We start from the raw sequence: 20,915 nt of genomic DNA, 5'->3' as shown, positions 1-20,915 counted from the left end.
CATGACACAGTAGTCCACTCTACTGTACGAGACCTGATTCCATTTTATAACAATTTACGTCCCACGCTACACAAGTGCAACACAATCCATGCCACTCTACTCTGTGACACACCAATACACTCCATTGTACTTTACTCCACACAATGTTACACTACTTCAATTGGCTCTACTCTACTATATGAGATTTTACCTCACTCTATGCTGCTATACAACAGTTCAGTCTATGCAGCTCCACTGTTTCACACACTACTATGCTCTATGCAACTCCACTCTCCACACTCTGCTACAATGCATGTGACTCTCCAACACTTTATTCCTATCTGTGCCCTTCACTCAACTGCACAACACTGTACTATACTGTATACCACTGTACAACATTCTACTCCACTTTACTTTATGATAGTCTAGTCCACAATACAACACTGTATGCAACTCTTTGTATTTCACTGCACCCCACTTTTCTCCACTCTACTGTGACACAGTAGTCCACTCTATGCCACTGCTCCAATGAATGCTACTCCACTCCACTCTATGCCATTGTACTCTATAACACTGTATGCCAATCCACTGTACCACACTGTGTAACACCGTACTGTACTGCACACCACTCCACTCAATGGAAATCAACTAGCCTGTATTCCATTCTACTCTGCTGTAGTCTACATTACTTTGCAATACTGTATAACACCCTACTACACTCTAGTGTACAACTCAGCACTCCAATTTGTGACACTTTACTCGAATGTATGCTGTGCCACTGCACTAATCTCCGATCAATGCCACCATAGTCTACAACACGCCACTCCAATCTATGACACTTTACTGTACACTACCCCACTTCAATGTATTTCACATTATGAGACACCATGCCACTACACTATATAACACCTAACTTCACTGTATGACACACTGCTACACTCTACTCTACCCTACTAATTTTTAGTCTACAATACTCCAGTCTATGACAGTAGGCTTTACAAAACTCTCCTCCTATGTACTGTACTACACTTCACATAACAACTCTCTACTTGCAACACCGGACTCTACGATTTAAAAATATAAAACACATTTTTAGTGCAAATAAAAAAACATTGAAATTCAATGAAAGAAAATCAAAGGTTAAAGCTTGTGATACGACACACTGCTCCACTCCACTGTGTAAGACTTTACTCCAGTGTAAGCAATGTCACTCCAATCAATTTATGACTTATGCAACACCTTCAAAATATTATGTCACGCACCTCCGAACACAGTCTTGTCACCTCACTTGCCACACTACATTAACTATGACTCATGTAATTTCTATGCCCTGTTCATACCCTTGAATACTACATCACTTATAGCTTGCGTAATCATAGCATTCTTAACAACACTTATAACTTCTCCAATTGTATTACTTGTCACAACATATTGCATGATAGAGTGGTGAGTTATAGTTAATGTTGCCTGGTTAGCAAACTGAAAAGAGTGCGTAACAAGTTCCGCTACTTGAAGGTGGTTGATAAATTGTAAATTAAAGTTAAAACGATAACTTTAGAATTTTTTACTTGGTTTGTATAGGAAAAATCGTTTTCCTAACTATAACTAAGCTTTAACCTTTGGTGAGTATGTGTGTGTGTGTGTGTGTGTGTGTGTGTGTGTAGATATATATATATATATATATATATATATATTTATATATATATATATATATATACGGAGTGCAGAATTATTAGGCAAATGAGTATTTTGACCACATCATCCTCTTTATGCATGTTGTCTTACTCCAAGCTGTATAGGCTCGAAAGCCTACTACCAATTAAGCATATTAGGTGATGTGCATCTCTGTAATGAGAAGGGGTGTGGTCTAATGACATCAACACCCTATATCAGGTGTGCATAATTATTAGGCAACTTCCTTTCCTTTGGCAAAATGGGTCAAAAGAAGGACTTGACAGGCTCAGAAAAGTCAAAAATAGTGAGATATCTTGCAGAGGGATGCAGCACTCTTAAAATTGCAAAGCTTCTGAAGCGTGATCATCGAACAATCAAGCGTTTCATTCAAAATAGTCAACAGGGTCGCAAGAAGCGTGTGGAAAAACCAAGGCGCAAAATAACTGCCCATGAACTGAGAAAAGTCAAGCGTGCAGCTGCCACGATGCCACTTGCCACCAGTTTGGCCATATTTCAGAGCTGCAACATCACTGGAGTGCCCAAAAGCACAAGGTGTGAAATACTCAGAGACATGGCCAAGGTAAGAAAGGCTGAAAGACGACCACCACTGAACAAGACACACAAGCTGAAACGTCAAGACTGGGCCAAGAAATATCTCAAGACTGATTTTTCTAAGGTTTTATGGACTGATGAAATGAGAGTGAGTCTTGATGGGCCAGATGGAAGGGCCCGTGGCTGGATTGGTAAAGGGCAGAGAGCTCCAGTCCGACTCAGATGCCAGCAAGGTGGAGGTGGAGTACTGGTTTGGGCTGGTATCATCAAAGATGAGCTTGTGGGGCCTTTTCGGGTTGAGGATGGAGTCAAGCTCAACTCCCAGTCCTACTGCCAGTTCCTGGAAGACACCTTCTTCAAGCAGTGGTACAGGAAGAAGTCTGCATCCTTCAAGAAAAACATGGTTTTCATGCAGGACAATGCTCCATCACACGCGTCCAAGTACTCCACAGCGTGGCTGGCAAGAAAGGGTATAAAAGAAGGAAATCTAATGACATGGCCTCCTTGTTCACCTGATCTGAACCCCATTGAGAACCTGTGGTCCATCATCAAATGTGAGATTTACAAGGAGGGAAAACAGTACACCTCTCTGAACAGTGTCTGGGAGGCTGTGGTTGCTGCTGCACGCAATGTTGATGGTGAACAGATCAAAACACTGACAGAATCCATGGATGGCAGGCTTTTGAGTGTCCTTGCAAAGAAAGGTGGCTATATTGGTCACTGATTTGTTTTTGTTTTGTTTTTGAATGTCAGAAATGTATATTTGTGAATGTTGAGATGTTATATTGGTTTCACTGGTAATAATAAATAATTGAAATGGGTATATATTTTTTTTTGTTAAGTTGCCTAATAATTATGCACAGTAATAGTCACCTGCACACACAGATATTCCCCTAACATAGCTAAAACTAAAAACAAACTAAAAACTACTTCCAAAAATATTCAGCTTTGATATTAATGAGTTTTTTGGGTTCATTGAGAACATGGTTGTTGTTCAATAATAAAATTAATCCTCAAAAATACAACTTGCCTAATAATTCTGCACTCCCTGTATATGAAGGATATTATAGTTAGGTTCTGAGTTTACTTGTACAAAACCATAGAAATTCAGCAGTTATAGAGTTTCTTCAAGTAACTATAACTTGCTCCCTAAGGTAACTTTAACTCGCCCCCTTGCCATGCACAGTTTTCTTATCAATATTTTTATTGTAAATGTTGCAGTGAAATATCAAAGATGCCATACAAGGTCTCATCAATGATATAATATGTGGAGAAATTAACTGTGCATGGTGAAGGCGAGAGTTATAATTACTTAAAAGAACTCTAACTATAACTGCTGAATTTCTATGGTTTTGTACCAGTAAATTCAGAACTTAACTATAACGTCCCTGAAACATTTGTTTTTTTCAGTGAATTTCTATGGTTCTTTAACGTAAAGTAATTTTAAGTACTATACGTTATGCCAAAGGTCATGCGCAGTGGGGGTTGGAATAACGCTTGGTCGCAAGTCCTGGCCTACAGACCGGCCTTGCAGCCAAGCCCTTATACCCACCCAAACCCCCGCCACGCACGACAACCTTTGGCCAAGCGCAGCGCAGGCTGGCCACAGGGCCTGTCTCTCAGTGGATCTGTGAGTGGGTGTCTGAGTGAGTCTGAAATTGGGTTTGTGAGTCTGAGTAGGATTGAGGGGGTGCATGAATGTCTCAGCGGGTGTGTGAGTAGGCGCATGGGTCTCTGAGGGCATGTATGAGTGAATGAATGAGTGTATGAATGGATCTGTGGTTATTCTTTAACATTTTTTCACATTTGCTAATATTTTGCGAATAATTTGTGAAAATGTGCAAAGTTTCGTGAATATCGCACATGGTGATAAAAAATTATTTTAAACCCATAGTTTGCTGCAAAACACACCTTTATCACACCACTGAGGTCAGGGTACCTTCACCATGACCCTTTATGCCACTTTCAATTAGGATTTTCCCCCTGGGGACCATGTCCTGTGAAATAAAATGGCATTAGTGAAAATTTGTGAATATTCGTGATTTTTTTGTGAAATAATAGTGAAGTTGCTGCGGCCAGAGATGTACAAATTTGTATTTCCCTAAATTTCTTGAAAACTACTGAATGGATTTACACAAAATAAGTGAAAGCACAATCTGCATACCGAACGCTAGCTTTCTGATAAAATTGTGTAATTCTGGCCAGTGGGTCGGGCTGTAGTCATGTTCGAAGGTCATATGAGAATTAACATAAGAAACACCCTTTTTTTTTTTTTTACCCTCTGCCTTTGCTTGATGGATTACCCCAAAACTTGCAGTATGCAACAAAAATCACTGACATACGTTTTTGGGAACATTTTGGGAAGATCAGTCAAACAATGTAAAAGATATAGGCAAGTCAAAAAATGCTTTTTTCTACGGAAACATAGTCCTAACTATAACTACCTACTGGAGACCGCCAGTAGATTATATTTATTTAAATATATACACAAATCAACTTTTCCTCAGTCTGAGAGAAAGAGGGCACTCCACTCGAGGTAATAGCAAGGGGATGCCAAACGTGTTTCATCACTCCTAGCACCTTTGTCACAACATCTTTCATTTAACTTTTTAAGTGAATGTCTATGTTATTTTTCATTCTATTTCACAACTATATCGTCCCTGCAACCTTTGTTTTTTTGAGTGAATATATATATATATATATATATATATATATATTATTTTAAAAAGACTGTGCAATTCAATCACACACCAAAGGGCTGCACAATATCCAAACAGGCTCGTGAAATGTAGAATCGAAAAACACTCGTATGTAATATCATCGGCTCCAATTAATTGAAAAGAATTCAAATGCAGGTTAATTTCACACCGCATGAAAAAGTATAATAAATAAAAGGCACATATAAAAATTCCAAAATTCTCTAAAGTGCCGTCAAGGAACAACACACGCTGTCCCAACCAAGTACATACATATATTACCTAATGGCGGTCACCACTAGGTAGTTATAGTAAGGACCTAGTTTCCAAAGGAAGTGCGTTTATTGTTTTGCCAATAACTTTGGCTCCGCTTCATGAAATTTTCAAAACATCTACTTTGCTCAGTTCAGCTTCTGTCTTGAAATTTTCAGAGTGATCTGTCAAGCGGGAGCCGATAAAAAGGGGGGGGGGGGCGAAAATGTGTTTTCCCCATTCATTTTTCCACAAGACCTTTAGACATGCTTACAGCCTGAACCAATGAACGGAATTACACCAAATTTAGCACAAAAGCTAGATTCTGTTACGTAGATTACACTTTTTGTGGTTTGGTGGGAATCAGTTCTGTAATTTTGCAGTAATTTAAGGCCAAATAATGTAGATATATAGGGATGCCCATCCTCCGCGGATCCAACTGTCCCCATGCTGATATCTGATTGGCTGCCAACACTTCAACAAGGAAGTGCTGGCAGCCATCTTGGGACTCGGTCAACCCCTATAACAACCCAACCAACCCTGTGCTGTGCATGGCCTTAGGCTATGCGCAGCGGGGCCTAGCCGCAGGGCCTCCCCTGTGGTCAACCCCTTTAACCGTCATTCGCTGCATGAGCTTTGATGCAGTGGGTGTTTGTTTTTCCATTTTTTTTTCTGGATCTGCAGATCCACCTGTGGATTCGTGGATCCATGTATCCAGCCGTGGCTACGCGGACCAGGCGAAAAAACTAAATTGGACAATTTTTTGCCCCAAGGCACCCCTCTATGTGTCCTATGGGGTCAGGATACCGGGCCTCAATCCATACTTTCACAAGATTCTCCAAGGAGGGTAATTTTCCCCTTCATTCCAGCAGGACTTTTGAGTGTAGCATCTACATGTCCAGACGCCCTTGTTGGAGGGGACATTGCTTTGGTACAAATTCACAAGGCAAGGATTCGAAGGTTAGAAATATTTATTAGAAGAATAAGCCACTTACCTTTTACAATTCACTCTTTTTCTGTTGAATACTCTTCCTACCAGCACCTCTCTCCACTCTGTGGAGTGACCATTCAGTGATTATTAAGGTTCCAAGTTATATTCATACACTGCCAGTTCATTTTATTGTAGGCCACGCACCTCATACGGAGATGTGGAAAGTACTGTCAATAATCTGATGTCAATGCAAAAATGTGGCGCCTATATGCCACTCTGTGTCGTCATGTATAGAGGCGGAACGTAGGCACAATGGAGTCTGATGGTGTACCCGCAGGCGTGCCGAACGTATTGCAAAATGTTTCTGGATCCAGTCTGTTACCTGGAGACATCCAAGAGAAAGGTAAGTAAGGTATTTGTCTAAGGAAACGGTCTCTCGTGACGGTCAGGAAGCAATTGCAGAAACATAGTCATTGGGCATTCTGATTGTCTTCCAGCCCTGGAGACCAACTCTTCAAAAAGTTATTAGAGGGCACTACGCTTCCTTGACCTAGCAAGGCTTAATTTCAGAGATGGAGGATGGGAAAAAACAATCCACTTCTTCTTTACCCCATGGGTGTCAATTCACCAAAATGCAAGGAGCAGCTGAACTGACATCACGCACCATTTGACCTTTGCTTTGACTCACACACTCATTCTTACACACACACACACACATTCACACGCACACCTGCAAGCATGCATGCAATATACATTTTAAAGCATTTTTTTACTTATGTTAGTTGACAGATAGGGTCTTATTCTAGCAAATTATACTCAATTTTTATTACATTAATAGTGAATAATATTATTCACTATTTGTGTAATAAGGAATTTGACAGAAAAGCAGGAAAATAAGCTCCGGCCGACGTCCTTTAGGACGCAGGCACTGATTTTGCTACCTCTGAGGCCAGGGGTCACGAAGGCAGGGGCCAACCACGGGTCACTGCTCGAACCCTGGTGATCCCTAAATGACTTCCGTGCTTTACTCAACTTCCAACAGGCGCTCTGAAAATGGTAAAAGCAGCTGTAGAATTATGTGGGGTGAACTTCAACAACTGTGTATCCATTCTGAACACAAACCAGGAGTGTGTCAAAACATTGCGCTCTCCCCTAAGACAGACAAGAGATAATAGCATTAGGTGAGGCGGTTAGAGGGCTGAGCCTCCACAGAATGGTTACGGCTCCCATTTTGTTGAAAGTAGAGACACAAACCCCTGCTCTGTACACTTTTGGATTGGCCTGCACTACTAATTTCGAGTAATGACAATTTTAGTGAGGAGAATGAGGAATAAGGAGAAGAATGGAGAGACAACCTACATATAGACCTAACCTGGAATGCTAAGAGCAGCTGGGAATAGAATACAACTCCGAACAGCCACAGCACAGCAAGCGTTGACCACCCACTCCCTGTGTGTAACAGAACAGCAACAATATGCCGGGCCCCAAGGATAGTGGATACAAGGCAGAGGCACCCTTATCAACAAAGTGTAAAGTAACCAGATGGGTTTCCAGTATAACCACAAGATTAATGCAGAAGTAGAACCTCTCAAAAGCTCATGCTGACAAAAAAATGTAAAGGATACAAGAAAGGGAGCTTAGGAAGACGTAAAGTAATATCCAGCACAGAGTGTGCTTCTTCGGAAACAGAGACACAGGACTGCTGTTAAAATCTCGGGATCTTCTTAGAGACGCAGGAGTTGGACTTCTAAGGCCCTGGTGCATTAGAAATCCACCAATGCATCAACACAAATTCAAAATCCTATTGTACTGCATCCCGTACACAGTCCACTAAGCAATACTTTGGTTTTCTGGTCATGATTAGTCCCTTTAGATGAGTTCAGGGACACAGTGGAACTCTAAACCTTCTTTTGTAAATGAATAACACACTCAAAGTAGCACTAAGAAACCTGGGATACATCTTTAAATTCGAAAATAAATGCTACAATACATGACCTGGCCAGCGAAATAATACGACATTCCTAACAGGGTTAGCAAGTTCCTAGAACCTTAACAGTCGATAGCCACTTCTAAGCTCTCATTCGATAGCTACTTCTAAGCTCTATGCTAAAATATTTCTCAAAAATAGCAAGCCTATAAATCGTGTTTTTTTTAAGATGGATGTCACAACATATCTTCTCAGTGAGAAGTAGTTGTTTCGATGTTTTCTATGTTATTTAGCTGCTTTCTATCACTGCCCTTGCCCGGGAACTATCAGCATTTCTGTGCACTGCTGTGTGAGCCCCAACGTTTGCAGCAAACCGGCATGATCTCTGTTTTGATAGTTTTTCCACTAAGCCTCTCTAAACGCTCCAAACTATGGCCAAATACCGGGGTTTTTATATCACCTGATCACCGATTTTTTATCCCATGTTTCTAAGTTTGGTCACATTAAACTCACAAGGCAAAATAAGTATGGTGTTAAATGCATTATATCCAATCACATGTTGACATGTTAAGCGCCCATATTACCACTGCAGGAACCATAACATAATCAACAAAGAAATATCAGCCTAGACAGGAGGCAGACGTGATGCTAACACTTCTGCGCATGTCTAAACTACACACTTTCTAACTGAACGAATCTGCAGGCAATCACACAATAGAACTAGATGAAATTTAAACGGATTCTGTCACAGTGTTCATGGCACTGGAGGTCAGATATTTGAGTCCTCGAGGCAGACGTGCAGCTAAATTGTTTGTTAAATGTAACGTCTAGTGCAGTTGCCTGTTTCTTGGACATGACTGTTCATCATAATCTATGAACTGTTATGAGCAAGACGAACAAAGTGGTAAAACCGTCTTTCATTTACTTATTTCAGGAGGTGTGGACATGTAGGAAATTTCACCTTTGGGTTTGGCATAGAGCTCCAGAAGTGGGGGTTATCTTCTTCTAGGCATTCTTCAAAAGGCACCTGCTTATACTCGTGCGTAGCTTTGCCTCGATGGTATTTAAGTGAAGTTACCAGAGTCTGCCAACAAGGCATTCTTTTTAAAGGGCGTGCTCTTCCATCCCTTGTAGGACACTGTAGGTATTTGTTGCATGAGGCAAATTATAGCCAAAATGTAAGGACAGGAACAGGTATGATGGAACAACGGAGTGAAATGCTACGAGTTTCATATACTCTGCTCCAAAATGCACGAATATTCGTTTGAAAGCACAAAAGCACAAAGTAACCTCCAAACCGGATGCCTAGAGTATACAATTATATCAGCTCAGTAAAGGTATGCTCACGCAGTTTACAGCTGGGATTGGCAGATAATCGGTGTCTGTCTGTGTATGTGTGTTTGTGAGAGAGTGCCTGTGTGTTTTGTGAGCAAGGATGTTTTAACCACTGTGTCTTTGTGTTCTGTGTGGGTTGGCACCCGTACATCCAATAGTCTGTGTAGCCTGTGTTTGGTCACTGCAACTCAGGCAGTCTGTAGTCATTGGTGCCATTAGGTCGAGAAGTCTAGGTGCATGTATATCTGTGTTCTTGGGTAACTGCATATATGTTTGTCAGTGACTTTGTCAGTGCAATGACCTGTGTGTCAATGGATTTCGTAAATGTGTTGCCACGCACGCACATGGATGCCTCAATTTTTTGTTAATGCATACATGTATTTATGTGAGTTCTATGTGTGTATGGATTTTCTTTGTACTATGGAAAGCTATTGGCTTTGTCAATGCTCATTTTATCTGTAATTTCGGCCAGGAACTTGTATCCATGTCGTGCATTCTTCCCAAGGCAACATATGTCATAGCAGGTCCTGTGTAAGACAATACTCAGAGGCTGCTGTAGTTGAAGGGAGGTTCGCCCTGCTTATGTCAGGTGCTGCGTAGTGTATTTCCCCACAAAACCATTAACTAACATATTGGAAGTGTCATGGCAGGCTTCACATTTCATAAGCAGGGACTGTGGCAGATCAATACATTAGTGAGCTCCAGGAGCTGGTATGGCATTGGTGCATAACGCTCCCACGCTCCTTAAATCGAAGCTGTGATCGCGAGATTTCATTACTGTCATCTCATCCTCATCTTTTCTTTTATCTCCATGTTCTAGCTGGAAGTGATTGTTCAAACCCACCAGCTGGACATTATCATGCATCCTGTTATTCAGAAATTAATTGAGATAAAGTGGCAGCGCTTCGGAAGGCAAGTTTTCATTCTCTCCTCAGTGAAATGCTATTATCAGTGACCAGCCCGCCCCATGGGAGTCGTCTCTCTCGACCCTGACGTGTAGTCTTCCTTTCTCCCCTTCTTGTAGGAGGAACATCGCCATTATGTTGATTTTAAATCTCATCTTTACTATTTCCTGGAGTGCCCTCGGTATTGCAGCAGGAATAGAGAGGCCGGAGGAGACCCCTTATGTGTTTCCTGAGGTAAGTCCTAAATTGCACAGCCCTCCAATGAATGCTCTGTATAAATCTTGATACATACGTGACTTCACAGAAGAGGTGTGTTTGTGGGGCACACCTTCACCCGAATGACAGATACAAATGTTTAATGTGACCCAACAGAGAGGTACTTAACTTGCCAATTGGATACAGGAAAGTCTGAGCAGATTTTGTGACTGTAACAAATTACCACGGTGGTTAATCACAGATCTCTGCAAAGGATACATTATCCCACTACGTCACCATATAGAAATGCACCATTTGTGGCGTGATAGGGACACCGAACTCATTGTGTGTTTCTAATGCTTCTGAATATCAGGTTCCCACAGGGCTATTCCAGAGCACAGCAGTCCACGGTGCCAGTTTGATAAGAGGAGAGGAATAGTTTGATATATATCACTGAATACCGGTTATACCACTGAAGTATACAAATTACAAATATACATTCACTGAATAATGAGTAACCATAAGTAAGCTTTGCGTGTGTAAAACAAATGCCAATGATCAAGGCGATGGCTGAACTTTGTGACAGGGTGCATCTCGCGACTGATTTGTGTAGAGTATCTTACTCCTCAATAGATATTTACTGGGATCACAGTCAGTATTTGCTCCTGTGGACACAAGGGAAAACCAGAGTGTTGAAAATACAGAAGGTCCACTTGGTCATTGTGAAACTGAAGGCCGGGAAGACACCGGGGCCCAAAGGCCTCCTGGCTGAATTATTTGAGCGATATGCAGGGCTGCTTGGAACTTACCTGCTAGAGCTTTTCCGAGAGGCCTGTGATAAGGTGAGCTGCCCCCTGACTTGCAGCGTGGCACCATCACTGTGATACATAAGAAGGGTAAGCTGGTGACTACCTGTGGCTCCTTTCGCCTTTTTTCCTTGCTGAATATCGAAACAAATGTGGTGATCACGATCTTCACTACCACACCACTTACAGTGATAGTCCCGCTCATACAGAGTCCAGTCCGGCTTCATGCGTTGCAGGTCCACCAGACTCAACCTCCGTTGCTTGCACAATTGGATCTCAAAGGTGCGTCTCTGGAAACAACCCTACATCTTTCTTGCATTAGATGTCGAAAAGGCATTTGAGGCAATACACTGGCCCTTTCTCCACCAGACACTGAAACAGTTTGGTTTCAGCCCAAACTACAGGCAGTGAATTCAGTTACTGTACTGGGCCTCTACAGTGGTGGTGAGGGTGAATGTCCACATTTTCCATCAAACGCAGCATCCAACTAATCAGCAATCAGACTAATCTCAGAGGCAATATGTAAAGTATTTATTTTAGCACTTCAAACAGTAATAAAGTGAAAACACAACACAAGAAAAATGGCACAGCAATTTAGACAAATAGAGTATATTTTGATAAATTATTTGAGATGAAAACAACAAAAATCCAATCAGTAGACCTGGAGATATGCAATTTTAAAGATTTTAGCAAAAATAGTGCCACAAAACGCCAGTTGTGGTTTTCTGGTTGTGCTGGACCGGGACAAAGTCCCAAGTTCACGCCGACCAAGATGGATCATAGGCCAAGTCCCCAGTTAGGCCCACTGAACAAAGTCCTAGTTCGTAGACCGTTCTGAGATCTTGCATCAAGGAGCACTACGCAGTGGCAGTTATGAGGAGCTGTAGGGCTGATAAACACTCCTCTGTCATTGTCCAGGAGGCGGTTGACAGGGGGACTGTGATGCAAAGGCCTGCATTGAGAATGCGTCACACAGCGGCAGTGCGATGCAAGGTCCTGCATTGGGGTTGCGTTGCAAGCAGCGGTTCTGAAGCAGAGCTGCGAGGAGATGCAGTGTGCTGCGTCGGTTCTGCCCACAAGACCACAGCTGGGCTGGCAGAGCACCTTCTGGCCCACTTTAAAGGGAGTAGGACTGGGGTGGCACTACTATGAGGAAATGACTCACAACATGTAGAGTCCAGCGCTGGTTTCAAGATGATGGGAGCCTTTTCCGTCTCTGGCGTTCTGATCAGGAGGCCAGCCAGCTAGCCCTTGGAGTCACTCTGGTGGCCCTCGGCTCATGATGCAGGTCTAGTCTTTTTCACTCAGGCAGCAGAGCGAAAGGGTAGTAGTCCTTGCAGAGAAGCACAGCAGTCATTCTGAGTCTTCCAGAGGTCCATAGGTGTACTTAAGAGTTGGGTCTAAATAGGAGAACATAGGAGAACACTCTGGATGTTCCCAGCCTCAGAGGTGTTTGGAATTTCCTGCCTCCGTGTCCTGGCCCTAGCTTGTCTTGGGTCCCGAAGAGACTAGTATCTGATAGCTGCAGTATTCCGGTCTTAGAATAATCCTTAGACATCAGATTGGATCTGGTAATTGTTTGTGAGCAGTACCAATGCACGCCGGTAGGTGGCATTGTTCAGCTGTGTGTGGCGTCATTATCACCATCCATACCACCAGTGAAATGTGCGGTACCTACTTAAGAAGCACCACAGTGAGCTGACATCAGTTGTTTTCTTTCCGCACCAGATAGTGCAGAATCGGAGAAGAGCTACCGTCAGTCACTTTTTGACTGACTTTTTGACCATTTTGACAACGCTTTTTGGGATATTGTCTGATGTGGCAAGGATGTCCAAAAGGAAGGTTAGTTTTAAGCCCTGTGGAATCTGTCATCGGCAAATGTTGGTGACGGATTCACACCTTGTCTGCCTTTGGTGTCTCAAGCGTGACCACCATGCCAAGAAGTGCATTGATTCTTGTGCCATGCACCCAAAGGCCTTGATGGAGCAACCCCTCAAGCTCTTTGCGGCTCAACGTACAATGCCTCAATACTCTTAATCCTGGTTGACCGGAAGGTCCAGGGAAATGTCAAGAAGCCATTCCAAGTGCTCATCATTGCATTCAAGGTCATCCATGCCTTCAGGTAAGTTCCACAAGCTTAAGAACAAGAAGTAACAGAGATCTTTGACTTCACTTAGTCTGTTCAAGTCATCCAACAAGATGAAGGAGCATTGGCACTCAAGGTCTGGCTCTGTGGGTGAGCCTGCGCCTGGGACGTTTCCAAGAGGTGGAGTGTTCCCTGCCCAACTCTGAGAATGTTATGAAGCTATCCACCTTAAATGTGGTCAGCCTGTTCCCACTGGAGCACCTTTGGCCCCACGGCTTTGGGAGGGGCCCCTACTGGTCTTCCATTGGTGGGTTCACCCCCCGGTGCCAGGTGCATCCATGGATCTGAACCGGCGCTGGTTGAGCTTACCTTGCACCAGCTCCACTGCTGACGTGCCTGGCACCACTGACGCCTACTAGCAGCGCAGTCCTCTTTCTCATCCTTAACTTCGAGATGCAGCCAGATGGACGCCGTCCGATGCGGACTCCAGTGCTGACTAGAAGAATTCCATCCAGGTCAGAGCCTGTGTCCTATTCCTTTGGGCTAGAACTTGGGGATGATTATGAGGGGCTACTGGACCCTGATGGATATCAGCCCCTAGATGTCACAGAGGATGCCTGGTATGAAGATTTGGCGAATGCCAGTGGACTGGACTCTCCTCTTACTGTGGCTATGGAGGAAGGAGCTTCATTTGCTATGGTTGTGAGGAGGGCGACCAAGGTCCTGGACCTTCAGCTGCCCTCCGTGGCTGTCAAGACGAATGTCTTGATGGAGGTGTTTCAGCCGGGAGTCACTCCATCCAAGCTGGTAAGGCCAAAGGGGAGCATGACAAACTGAAAGTGCTCATGTCCTACCATGAACTGCAGGTAACGTCTGAGGGCAGGCAAGACAGGAATATGGGCCTGATTCTAACTTTGGAGGACGGTGTTAAACCGTCCCAAAAGTGGCGGATATACCACCTACCGTATTACGAGTTCCATAGGATATAATGGACTCGTAATACGGTAGGTGGTATATCCGCCACTTTTGGGACGGTTTAACACCGTCCTCCAAAGTTAGAATCAGGCCCTATGTGTCCTGCAAGTCCAACACTACCATTCATTCTCCCGTGACCAGGGCAGACAGGACTTGAGCGAGTGTGAGCATTCTGAATTTCTCCTTTTTCAGGAAGAAATTGAGAGGCCACAAGTCTAGGATAGGACAAAGGCCCCCATCCTTCTTTGGCATCAGAAAGTAACGTGAATAACAACCCTGACCTACTTCTCATGCTGGCACCCTCTCTATGGCTCCCGTGGCCAAGAGAGACGCCACTTCCTGGCGAAGTAAAGCGATGTGGTCCTCTGTCAGCCTGTTGCAGCTGGGTGGTATGGGTCGATGGGTAGTCACGAAGGGGAGGGAGTATCCCCTTCAGACAATCAGGAGAACCCAGCGGTGAAATGTTATTGACCTCCAGTGTTGCAGGTGATGTTATATCTTGCCTCCCACTGGATGGTCATGATGGTCGGAGGGCAAACTATAAAGAGACTTGAAGGCTGCGGCTGCTGGGTGAGTGGTGGAGTAGCCCTACCTCTGGCTACCTGACCAACGAGGTCTGTGGGTGCTACATCCTTGGCAGCCAGGGGCTGGGAATCTTGCATACTGTGGTGGCTGGGTGGGTACAGACACGGCTGGAAGCCCCTTCCATTGTGGTGAAGCACGACAAGGCTGTGTAGGGCCCCCATTTTAGAATTAACATTTTAACTTAGCATCTCTACTGATGGTGATCCTTTATCACAATTGTATACTCATGTGATAATGTATTGCAAAGACACTTCACTTGATGCATATTCCTTGTAACAGCTGCTGCCATGCAGGCTGTACACCCAGCCAAGGTTACTCACACACAGAGAGTGATGTCCTTGCATTTTGATTCTCAATTGTAGACAACTCTAAACCAACAGACATATCAACACATCAGCTCTGCACCTCTGACACAGTGCAAGGTTTCATTATAAAAACTGCCTTTGTGCTACATTTGGCAGAGGGGCACTTCCGCTGTTGTTGTCCTGGAGCATTATGCACTGTGATTGAGATGCAACCCTGCTGGCTCTGATCTCTAAACCTGCAAGGGGCGGTAGCTTGCACTACACCGGACTGGCTCCCTGGCTTTCTGGTACATCTTACCCAGGTATGGGGGCTAGCCTATTGATCTGACAGAGGTTACTCCCACTTTGCTCTCAATAATGTATGTAGTAGCAGATAGGAATGTAACAACCCAATAATATAAACTTGGCCGAACTGTTTATCTTCTTCACCATTTTTGTAATGCTGGTTACCATTGGTTGTTTCATCTGCCTAATAATCGCAGCTCATGCTTGTTAGACAAGAATAAGATTATTGCAATAAATGTTTGAATAGACATTTCCATATCTTACTTGTGTCTTGCCTTGGGTGTGCAAAGTGACAATGATTTCCTTGGGAATCTGAATAGTCATGTTTGAGGTTGCAGACACCATCTGTTGCCCTGATATGTTTAGGAATTCAGATTGGGGGCTGTGAGCTAGCTAGGAATTGTGTCAACATTTCCTGATAGTACCAGGGGACTAAGGGGGTCATTCTGACCCTGGCGGCCGGTGGCCGCCAGGGCCACCGACCACGGGAGCACCGCCAACAGGCTGGCGGTGCTCCAACGAGCATTCTGACCGCGGCGGTTCAGCCGCGGTCAGAAGCGGAAAGTCAGCGGTCTCCCGCTGACTTTCCGCTGCTCGTTTGAATCCTCCATGGCTGCGGAGCGCGCTCCGCAGCCATGAGGATTCTGACCCCCCCTACCGCCATCCTGTTCATGGCAGGAAAGCCGCCATGAACAGGATGGCGGTAGGGGGGGTCGCGGGGCCCCTGGGGGCCCCTGCCGTGCCCATGCCATTGGCATGGGCACGGCAGGGGCCCCCGTAAGAGGGCCCCGCAAAGTATTTCAGTGTCTGCCTTGCAGACACTGAAATACGCGACGGGTGCCACTGCACCCGTCGCACCTTCCCACTCCGCCGGCTCGATTACGAGCCGGCATCCTCGTGGGAAGGGAGTTTTTCCCTGGGCTGGCGGGCGGTCTTTTGGAGACCGCCCGCCAGCCCAGGGAAAAACTCATAATACCCTCCGCGGTCTTCTGACCGCGGAGCGGTATAATGGGGGCGGAATTCTGGCGGGCGGCCTCCGCCGCCCGCCAGAATCAGAATCACCCCCTAAGTCCCTGTATCCAGAGGTTATGTTGACCTAATACACACTCCCCCTTAAGTCGTAGGCACCGTATAACACCGTGGGCATGAAAGGAGCAAAAGGCAGACTCTGGTTGTGGGGTGCCATAGAAAGGCCCATGGCCCAAGGACCCAGCCATAGCCCTGCTGTCCTTGAAGCACTCTAGATTCGAAGAGACAGGAGCTAGCCCGAGCATGTCCATGAACAGAGCCTAGACGGCCCCCCAAATGCCAGTGGTTCTCAACCAGGTGTGCAATCTAAGGACCACCAGTGATGAAACCGCTCCGCCAGGCAAGCCATCCTATCTAACCACAGTGCATTACAAACTTAGCCGCTGTCTCTCCCATCAGAAATAGCTTGGGAGAGTATAGCACGGGCCTCCTCCAAGACAGTAGGCAGCAGCTGCGCACTCGAGTCTCAGGGAGAGTGGCAGTAAGGTCCCAAAAGGCAAAGCTGGTGTAAGAAAACATCTTCTTTCTCAAGGTATCCAGCCGATTGGTTTCCATATGTGGGCTCTGCAGTGGGACCTGATGTTCCAGTAGGCGCAGCATCAGGGCTTTGCAGTAGATCTGCAGTGGTGGGTGATATACCACGATTGCAGGAGACTCCTATCCCTTGACCAACTAGCAATTTTGTGGCATGGTATTTAACCAAACAGGTTAATTCCTTATCTGCACCCCTTTCCCAAGTTCTTTTGTTTATCTTTACCCTGGCTCAGCAGGGATCTGCATTGAGTACATTAATGCTATCACCGCTTTGCTGTGGCTTTCAGATCAGCCTTCCCTCTTCAAGTCCCCTATTGTAAATAGGTTCCTTAGAGGTCTGCAGCATGTGTTTCCCCACATCTCCCTTTGTTATGCCTCAATGTCCCTTAACTTAATTCTCACTTTTCTAATGTGCGCTCCCTTTGAGCTGCTTCATACCTGCCCTCTTAGACTCCTTACCATTAAGAAGGCTCTTCTGGTGGCAATTGCATCTGCCCAGAGATCAGAGAACTGCAGGCACTGCCTTCTCAGTCTCCATACATCTCTTTTTTTCCAGAATGTAGTGACCCCATTCCACTTAGGCCAGTCTATCACTTTTCCTAGCTTTTACGCTCCGCCTCAACCCTCTAAGGAAGAGGAGAGACTTAATCGGCTGGACCCAAAAAGAGTGTTGTCATTCTACCTTGACCTCACAAAACATTCTGGGGTGATGATCAACTCTTCATTGGGTATGTCGAAGCCAAGAAAGGGAAGGCCGTGCAGAAACTTACCATTTCCTGATGGATTGTGCTCTGCATTAACATCTGCTATGCACTGGCCAAGAAGCAACTTACAGTGGGGTTGTGTGCTCATACCACTGGAACAAAGGCTGCAACCACCACATTAACATGTGGAGTTCTGGTCCTGGAAATCTGCCAGGCAGCAACATGGGCCTAACAGCAAATGTTCGCTAAGCACTATTACCTGAACAGTCAGGTCCGTTTAGCTGCTGAATACACTTATGGGTCAGAATGACAGTTGTGAATTCTCTCTAGACGGTGAAACAAATGGAGCTGAGATGTGTCCTGAATATCCTGATGAGTCTTCCTGGGCTAGAGTGGGAGGGAGGAGCTGACACCTGCACTTGAAAGGGCACAATATAATCTCTAACCCCATGCAGTGTGCCTGGGACCCCGACAGGGTGAGGCAGGGTCTTGTGCACTCCAAAGACTTTCCTTTGAAGTTTGCCTAATTCAAAAGCAGAATGAGAATAAGTATTGGACTGCTGACCCCACAATTCCAGAACACTTCTGGACCAAGAGGAATCTCTGCCAAGGAGAAGAAATGAAGAGCTATGATGAGGAGTACTGCCCCTTTGCTGTGTATGCTTTGCTGGGTTGGCCTGCAGTTGCTGCTTCTGCCATAGAGAGGACAAAAACTGCACTTTTCTGTGTATCCTGCCTGTGAAGTTTCTCCAAGGGCTTGGACTGAGCTTGCCTCCTGTTAAGAAATCTCAGGGACATTGAAGAATTCTTTTGCCAGCACCTTGGCTTGCCTGCTGAGACCCCTGACTTGCTACACCCAGTCCCTGGGGCCTTGGAAGGAGAAGCTGGTAAAACCTGAGAGACAATCAAGGTACCTCAGCTGAGCGGCAGAAAAATCGACTCAGCACCAGTGAAATCAACGCATTGTTAGCTCAGTGTGGATTAATCGTTGCTGTGCGTCTGGATTTTCCAAGCATTGTCCCTGGGCCTCAAATCTTCAACAACACTGCACGGACCCGAGCCTGCTTGTCCAGAAAAAGATGCATCCCTTGCCTGTGAGGAAAGAATTGACACATTGCTTGCCCAGGAGAGAAAGAATTAATGCATGGCCTCACGTGCGCGTAAGGAACCGACGCATCGCTTGCTTTTCCGACACACCGTAGCCCCTGCAGCTTTATTTTTGACTCATACCAGGTATTTTGAGGTTAAACAACACATCCATTGATTCCTATGGATTAAGACTCTATTTTTTGCTTTAAAAATTGATATCTTTTATTGTGTATGTTGGATTTTGGTCGTTTTGGTCTGGTTTGATTTAAGTAAATATTGGCTTTTTTCTAAACTGGTGTGGAGTCCTTTTGTGGTGTTTTTCTGCTGTTACTGTACATCTTTGTGCAAATACTTTACATGTTGCCTCTGAGAAGCCTGATGGCTTGTCCCAAGCTACCAAGGGAGTGAGTAGGAGTTATCTGAGCTTTGCTTCTCCCTTACACTGACTAGAGTGAGGGCTCTTACTTGGACAGGGTGTAAACTGACTGCCAACTAGAGACCCCATTTCTAACATTGTTGATCAGTGGTGAGGATAGGACTTGTATTTTGTACTTGACATACAGTAATTGGTGTACACTACTGTTTCAGGGCAGACCATTACACAACCACATACTGTTTTTTTCTTGGGTTTTTGTTTTTCCTTTTTGTATTTCTCTGGCCTTCTGAAACTTTGCACCTTTGTTGAGCCTTATCCAGAAGCATATCTCAATCTGGGGAGCCATCAGCAGTTGCTACAAATGTGGTGTTTGAGCTGGAAAAGATGGAGGATTACACAGTAGCCCAGCTCAAGCAGTTTTACAAGGAGTTCAAGTGTCCAACCAAAAGCTCCACCAAAAAGGAGAAGGTACAAAAGGTGCTGAGGGGCTGGTTGGCAGCAAAAGAGGTTGAGGAGTACACAGCAGAGGAGAACATCACTGTGGATGAGCAGGTGCAGAGCATACATGATGTTTTGTTGGATAACCAGGACCTGCCTGTAGGGAGTGCCTCCAGGGCAGGCAGCAGTGTTTCATCCAAGGGCATGACCCAGGAGGAACAGGAGGACAGGCGGGAAAACAGGAGCCATCAACTACAATAAGAAGTGAAGAAGAAAAAGACAAACTTGTCATGGAGGAGAAGAAATTGATCTTTGCTCAAGAGCTGAGTTTGATGGAGCTGGATCTGCAGGGCAGGTCTAGCACAGATGGTGGCATCAAGGTAACAGCTTATGAGGGGCTGTACAATTTGATTGTATGGGAGTACTTGCTTAGTCTTTGTTTTTCAGAGATGCGCCAGCTCCCGATTGACAGCAAATCTGACTAATCGCAGGAAACCTGCCCAGGAGGCAGACATTTGGTAAAGTACCAGGGTCCAGAAGAGGCATGGGGGAGATTCCACCAAGGGTGGGCAGGGTCCCCATCAGAAGAAGTTGGGGGCAAGGGTAAACAGGGGGAGTTCTCTAAAGGGCCCTAACCTAGCTACCAGGGTAAGGATTCCCATTCCCAAGGTGAGAAGAAGCCTTGCATCTCTACAAAGAAACCTGCAAAGAAGGCTCCCTGCAGATGTTATGCATGTGATCTGAATGGTCACATGAGGGGGGATCCCAAGGGTCCCAAGCGGGCACCGGCACCCACTGGTGTGCAGTCACAGGATATGGCCAGTGTAGCGCTCGGTCAGGGGAAGGAAGGGAACCAGCTGACATGACCCTTCTCTCACTACGGGACAGTGAGATGGTCCAGAGGACCCTTGTGCCTGAGAACACTAAGGTACAGGCAGAAGGTGATCATCAATGGACAGAGGGTGGAGGCTCTGAGAGACACGAGAGCCAGTATGACTACTGTCAGGTGTCACCTGGTGTCTGAAGAGCAGGTAGTTCCCAATGTGCTTCACCAAGTAGTTGCTGTGGACAACTCCGAGCACTTGTGCAAGGCGGCACAGGTTCCCTTTCAATGCGGGGGTCTCAGGTCCCTTGAGGGTAGCTATGAGTCCAACCATGCCTATTGTTTGTCTATTGGTTACAACCTGGAGAATTCCCCTTGGTATGAGGTGGAACGCCAGGTGAACTTGAAGATGTTGGGTCTGCCTGGGTGGATAG

At 45.2% G+C, this 20,915-nt stretch overlaps 1 protein-coding gene across 1 annotated transcript in view; it reads left to right on the top strand.

Annotated features, from left to right (window-relative positions):
• LOC138282815 (transient receptor potential channel pyrexia-like) overlaps positions 1-20,915 on the top strand; it is a 1,013,831-nt gene that overhangs the window by 472,116 nt on the left and 520,800 nt on the right. The window contains exons 11-12 of the mRNA XM_069220730.1: positions 10,167-10,258; positions 10,371-10,485. Coding sequence (XP_069076831.1) covers positions 10,167-10,258; positions 10,371-10,485 — 207 coding nt within the window. The remainder of the gene's footprint in view (positions 1-10,166; positions 10,259-10,370; positions 10,486-20,915) is intronic.

Source organism: Pleurodeles waltl, chromosome 2_2, assembly GCF_031143425.1.
Source record: "Pleurodeles waltl isolate 20211129_DDA chromosome 2_2, aPleWal1.hap1.20221129, whole genome shotgun sequence".
Lineage (NCBI taxonomy): Eukaryota > Metazoa > Chordata > Amphibia > Caudata > Salamandridae > Pleurodeles > Pleurodeles waltl.
The sequence above is the reverse complement of the archived record's forward strand: the minus strand, read 5'-3'. Positions and strand labels throughout refer to the sequence as shown.